The sequence below is a fragment of the Fonticula alba genome (assembly GCF_000388065.1).
Source record: "Fonticula alba strain ATCC 38817 unplaced genomic scaffold supercont2.1, whole genome shotgun sequence".
Lineage (NCBI taxonomy): Eukaryota > Rotosphaerida > Fonticulaceae > Fonticula > Fonticula alba.
Window position 1 is genome coordinate 1,039,729 of NW_009242971.1, and position 5,985 is coordinate 1,045,713.

General features: G+C 63.1%; 2 protein-coding genes across 2 annotated transcripts in view; both read left to right on the forward strand.

Moving 5' to 3' along the window:
- The first annotated feature begins 1,194 nt into the window (after positions 1-1,194).
- H696_00227 (translation initiation factor 5B) lies at positions 1,195-4,474 on the forward strand. The gene is made up of 5 exons (XM_009494072.1): positions 1,195-1,290; positions 1,394-1,543; positions 1,669-1,771; positions 1,903-2,378; positions 2,515-4,474. Exons 1-5 carry the CDS (start codon positions 1,240-1,242, stop codon positions 4,291-4,293), a joined length of 2,559 nt encoding a protein of 852 aa, XP_009492347.1. The 5' UTR covers positions 1,195-1,239; the 3' UTR covers positions 4,294-4,474.
- A 373-nt stretch (positions 4,475-4,847) lies between these two features.
- Positions 4,848-5,985, forward strand: part of H696_00228 (hypothetical protein) — a 2,904-nt gene continuing 1,766 nt past the window's right edge. The window contains exons 1-4 of the mRNA XM_009494073.1: positions 4,848-4,989; positions 5,078-5,183; positions 5,351-5,635; positions 5,720-5,925. Of these exons, the coding sequence (XP_009492348.1) occupies positions 4,967-4,989; positions 5,078-5,183; positions 5,351-5,635; positions 5,720-5,925 (620 nt within the window). The 5' untranslated portion in view covers positions 4,848-4,966. The remainder of the gene's footprint in view (positions 4,990-5,077; positions 5,184-5,350; positions 5,636-5,719; positions 5,926-5,985) is intronic.

Below are 5,985 nucleotides of genomic sequence, written 5' to 3' on the forward strand. Positions count from 1 at the left end.
GGGGGCGGGGGCAGACGAGGCCCCCTCTGAGTGATCTAGAAATCCGCCAGGCCGAACCGGGTCAGGCACGCCCGTGGTGAGGACGGACCAGGCGGGGGGGGGGGATCAGCGTTGCATGCTGGCTTGGGAGTCCTGGGCTGGCGGCAACGAAGTGGGCCATGTGATCTTTCAATTGTGTTTTCAGCCGGTGGTGTGATGTCGGGCCTTCCCTGCCGGAGCTAAAGCAAGATGCCAATCCTTGCTCGCCCGCTGTCATGTGCCAGTTCTAGGATAAACCCCATGCGGTTCGCTTTTTGGAGATGGCCCGCCGGCACTCGGCAAAAACTTTGGTGCCACATGTGTCAGTGCGATTCCTGCTTCCTCCAACTCCCCCGCCCTTCGGGACAAGGAGACAGCGAGCCCCCCTCTCCCCAGCACTCAAGCAGGTTTGGGTGGCAGGCTCCCCGAGTAACGAGCCGGTTGACGAAGCTGCTGCCCGGGGTGAGTGGCGCGGCGAATACTTGTCATCCTACACTGTTTGGTCCGCCCCCCCCCCCCTCTCGAAAGTTGGATACCGCAGTTTCCAGGATGCTGGGCAATTATCGCCCCTGTGGAGTCAGCGTGACTCCCCGGCCCTGGGCCTTCCTAACGCCACAAGACTGGGACAGTTTATGCCCGGGGGGGGGGGGACGCGCAAGTTCGTGGGTGCGCAATCATCCCGGGGCCTTTCTGATCGCTATCTACACCGGGCTTGGTGGAGCTAGCATGGCTGGAAGACACACGGATGCCGCGTCGCGCCCGGGCATGGTCCCCGCATCCGTCAGACGGTTGTCACCTGGCCCCTTTTTTCCAGTGGCTGTGGTCGGATACAGGACCAGAGCGGATCGGAGAGTGCGGCGCTTCTGCCCCCCCCCCCCCCCCGCTCGCTCTACCCACAAATACCTGGGTGTGCACTAATTTTCCGATCCACATCTCGTCGGTCGCCTCCCCCCCGGCTGGCGCCGCTGCCGCCGCCGCCGCCGCCGTCGCCGCGGCCACCGCCGTGCCGCTACCGTGGAGAACGCGGATGTCTCTTGCGCCACCTACCCGCCAAACACCATGTCCATGGCTCTCTCCCATTCCCTCCCTTTAGTGCTTCCTCTTTTCCCCTGGTCCCCTGTCTCCCTCAAGAACGAGCCAGCAGGTGGTTGTCACTTTCCTTTCTCCCTCCCGTCCCCCCCCCCCGTTTTCCTACCCCTCATTTTTTCACCCTAAGTCACCATGCCGCCCCGCCGTGCCGCGGGACCCCCCCGCTCTGTCGCCGCCATGAAGGTACACACAGCCATGCTTGGACGATGGCCAGCTCGATCTCGTTTGATGAATGGAAGGCTAACCCCTCGCGCTGTCCTGACAATCTTGACGATGCATCACATAGGCGGCCATTGCCGCCCAGAAGGCCGAGGAGGAGAAGTTCCTCGAGGAGCAGCGCCTGGAGGAGGCCCGCCTCAAGGCCGAGGAGGAGGCCGAGAAGGCCGCCCAGGAGCTTGCCGAGGAGCAGCGCCGCCTGCGCCGCGAGCGTGAGAAGGTCCGCTAGCACCAACCACCGACCCTTTGACGGTCGCCATGGCACCCACCTGCTGCCATGCTTTTCCTTTCTGCTGGAGATCGGCCCCATGTCTCTCCTGCTGTGTACTGACACTCCTCCCTCAGGCCAAGATCGAGGAGCAGAAGAAGGCCGGTACCTACATGACCGAGGCTCAGAAGAAGGAGCGCGCTCGCGCCATCGCCCGTCTCCAGGCCATGGAGGCTCAGGGTGCGTGTCTTCGGCCTATCGGCCTCTTTTGCCTTTCTCTTCGCCCTCCCTTCCCCCCCTCCCCTTCCATCAGGCTCCCACCAACAATCGCTCCCCCCCCCCCTGTCGCTGTGAAAAACACATCACCCCAGGCATTGCCCTGCCCCCGGACGCCCTTGCCCGTCTGCTGGACCCGGAGGCCGCCCAGACGGCCGATTCCCCCAAGTCGCGCCCCCGCACCACCCGCAAGCGTCCGACTACCACCCGTAAGCCTGGCTCCAAGGCCGACGCCGCGTCGACCGCTGCTGACACCACCGAGGAGACCCCCACCCCGGCTGACTCCTCGGCCGCCGCCGTTCGGGAGTCCACGCCTGAGCCCGAGCCCGAGCCCGAGGTCGACCCGGCAACTGCCAACCTGCAGAAGCTGGCTCTGGTCGATGACTGGGAAGATCTCCTGTCCGATGAGGAGCCTGCTGCCCCGGCCCCGAAGGCTGCCGCCGCCGCTCCGGTGACCACCGCTGCTCCTGCTGCTGTTGCTGCTGCTGCTACCCCTGCTCCTGCTGCCGCTCCGGTGGCCATCGCCACCCCGGCTGCCGCCCCTGCCTCGCCAAAGGCCGAGGCTGCTGAGGTACAATCCTCCCCTCCGTGTCCCTGCTCTGCCGTCTCCTTTGCCTCCCGCCTTGCCCCGGGACCGACGTCGCCCTCTTGGATTAACACCACCGCTGCCATCGCCGCCACCATCGCCGCCATCACCCTCCACACAGAGCAACGAGCTTCGCTCTCCCATTTTCGTGGTGCTCGGCCATGTGGACGCTGGCAAGACCAAGACCCTGGACAAGATTCGCCAGTCGAATGTGGCCGCCGGTGAGCATGGTCGCATTACCCAGCAGATTGGTGCCACCTACATCCCGCGCGATGCCCTGGAGCAGAAGATTGCGGCCGTCGCTCGTGGCAGTGACTTCAAGCTGCGCCTGCCGGGTCTGCTGATGATTGACACTCCGGGTCACGAGTCTTTCTCGAACTTGCGCTCTCGCGGGTCGGACCTGTGTAACATTGCCATTCTGGTGGTCAACATGACGTCCGGCTTCGAGCCGCAGACCTTCGAGTCGATTCGCATGCTGAAGGAGCGCCGGATCCCCTTCGTGGTGGCCATGAACAAGATCGATCGCCTGTACGACTGGAAGACCACGCCGGATGCCGGCTTCGCGGCCACCTTCGCCAAGCAGACGAAGAACGTTCGCCAGGAGTTCGACGGGCACCTGAAGCGCGTGATCCTGCAGCTGAGCGAGGAGGGCTTCAATGCCTCGCTCTTCAACGAGAACCCCGACGAGCGGAAGTACATTTCCGTGGTCCCGATTTCCGCCATGACCGGCGAGGGTATTCCGGATCTGCTGCTGCTGCTGTCGCGCCTGTCGCAGCAGATGATGGCCGAGAAGCTCACTTTCCAGGAGAACATTGAGGCCACCATTCTCGAGGTCAAGATGCTGGAGGGCCAGGGCACCACCATTGATGTGATCCTTTCGAATGGCACCCTGCGCGAGGGGGATCGCATTGTGGTTTGCGGTCTGAATGGGCCGATTGTCACCAGCATTCGGTCGCTCCTGACGCCGGAGCCGCTGAAGGAGATGCGTGTCAAGACCCCCTTCATCCATCACTCGGAGGTGAAGGGTGCCATGGGTGTCAAGATCGCCGCGCAGGATCTCGAAGGCGCGGTGGCCGGTGGCCGTGTGCTGGTCATCAATGAGCGCATGTCGGAGGAGCAGGCCAAGCGCGAGGTGATGGCCGATGTGTCGCACCTGCTGGAGCTGATCAGCTCCACTGGGCGTGGTGTCCATGTCCAGGCTTCCACCCTCGGGTCGCTGGAGGCCCTGCTGGAGTTCCTCCGTCAGATGAAGATCCCCGTCGGCTCGGTGGCCATCGGGACCATCTTCAAGAAGGATGTCATCCGGGCATCCATCATGCTGGAGCACCAGAAGGAGTATGCCACCATGCTCTGCTTCGATGTGAAGATCGACCGCGAAGCCGAGGCCCTGACCAAGGAGCTCGGTGTGCGGGTCTTCTCGGCCAATGTCATCTACCACCTGTTTGATGCCTTTACCGCGTACATGAAGGAGCTGGAGAGCGGCCGCCGGACGGATCTCTCCTCGCTGGCCATCTTCCCGTGTGTCCTGTCCGTGGTCCCGACGTCCATCTTCAACAAGCGCGATCCGATTGTCATCGGTGTCACCATCAAGGAGGGCAGCCTGCGCGTGGGGACTCTGCTGTGTGTCCCGAGCCGTGACTGTGTGGAGATCGGCCGCGTGACCGCCATCGAGGTCAACCACAAGGCGGTGCCTGTTGCCAAGAAGGGCACCAGCGTGGCCATCAAGATCGAGTCCGACGACCCGAAGACCTTCGGCCGGCACTTCGACGCCAATGATGAGATCGTCAGTCGCCTGTCTCGCGAGTCGATCAACGTCCTGAAGGACAACTTCCGCAGCGAGGTGTCCAAGGAGGAGTGGAACCTGGTGCGCAAGCTGAAGACCGTGCTGAACTTCATCTAAAGATATGCATGGTGGCCCAGTGGCCGCATTTTTTAGGCATGCTTCGCTTCCCCTCCCGTGTGGGCACGCCGAGAGGCAGCTCGATATATCCGGCGAGGGGCGGTGGCGTTTGCCCCAAGGCCCCATCGGGCATGCCCTGTGTTCTATGCTTGTTGTCATATCAATATACTAGAGTTCCTTCTTGTGTGTGTGTGTGCATGTGTGCGTGTGTGTGCATGTGTGCGTGTGTGTGTGTGTGTGTGTGTGTGTGTGTGTGTCAGATGCTTCGTTGTGGCTCTCCTGCCTGGGAGAAGAGGGTCAGGGGGTCATGGATGGGACGAGGGGGGGCGGCGGGGGTCCCTCCAGTAGAGGCCGTCTGCTGGCGGCTGTTCCTGGGTGACGCGCTGGTGTGCGGCGGCCGGCCGGCGGGGCCCGGTTTCCCGGTGCCCGTGCCGAGATGCCTGCCCGGTGGGGGATATAGATGCCAACGAATGGACTGGGCGCACCCCGGGGCCCGAGCACAGAAGGGCCAGGGGGGAGATCTTGGCCAACCCCCCCGCCGGGTGGGGGGCACTCAACCCGCCATTTGCCCTCCCCTCACCTTCTCCCACCTTTCCACCGCGTGTGCCCGAGCGTGTCTGTGTCTGTGTGTGTGTGTGTCTGTGTGCTTGCGTGCTTTCCTCAACTTGCCACGATGTCTGCTGGCGATTCCATTTCGTGCGTGCCATCTCCCTTGCGCATCTCCGGCCTCGCTTGTCACTCACATGGACGTACCGGGGGGTTTGAATGCGGGACCCCCTGGCAGCTTCACGGCCCAGGCGCCGGGCAAGGTCCTTCTTACTGGTGGCTACCTGGTCACCGAGCGTGAGTACGACGGCTTTGTGATTGTCTCGGATGCCAGCTTCCACACTGTGCGTGCTTGTCCCTCCTCGGGGCCTTTCTCCCCTCCTGGGACCTTTCTCCCTTTGCCTCTCCTCCCTCCCTCGCTGCATCTCCTCGCGCGCATAACTCACCCTTGTCAACTGGCCCTGCGTGGAAACACATGCCCCGTGGCTCGGCTGCTCCTCTGTGCACATAGACCTGCGCCATCAACACTGCCGGCCCGGCTTGGACGATCCTGGCGAAGTCCCCGCAATTCAACTGGCAGTGTGTCTACCAGATCTCCGAGCGTCCGAATGGGACCCTCTGCTTGGTTCGCCCCTCGTCGGATCAGAGCCCCAATCGTTATGTGGAGATCTCCATTGTCAACGCGCTGGCCTTCGCCCTGGGTGGTGACATGGACAAGACCCGCGATCGCCTGGCCATGGGCCAGCTGGTGCTGACAATTCGCGGTGACAACGACTTTTACTCTCAGCGCTATCGCGTGCGTCCATTCATGAACTCGGGTCTGCTTTTGCCAATAATCACCATGTGCCATCTGACGCAATGCTCTTTGCCGGGACTGAAGCTTGCGCAGCAGGGACAGCCGACCACCCTGGAGGCATTGAAGACCGTGGAGCCCTTCGCGCCGCTGCTCAATCTGCAGACTGAGGGCCTGCGAAAGACCGGCCTCGGCTCGAGTGCTGCTCTGACCACCAGTGTCACGGCGGCCATCCTCTCCTGTCTCGGGGCAGTGGCTGTGCCTGGGTCCCCTGGTGAGGCGTACTCTGACGAGTGCGTACATTGGGCTCCCTCGAGCGAGAGGACGAAAAAGAGGGGGGAGGGGAGGGGGGG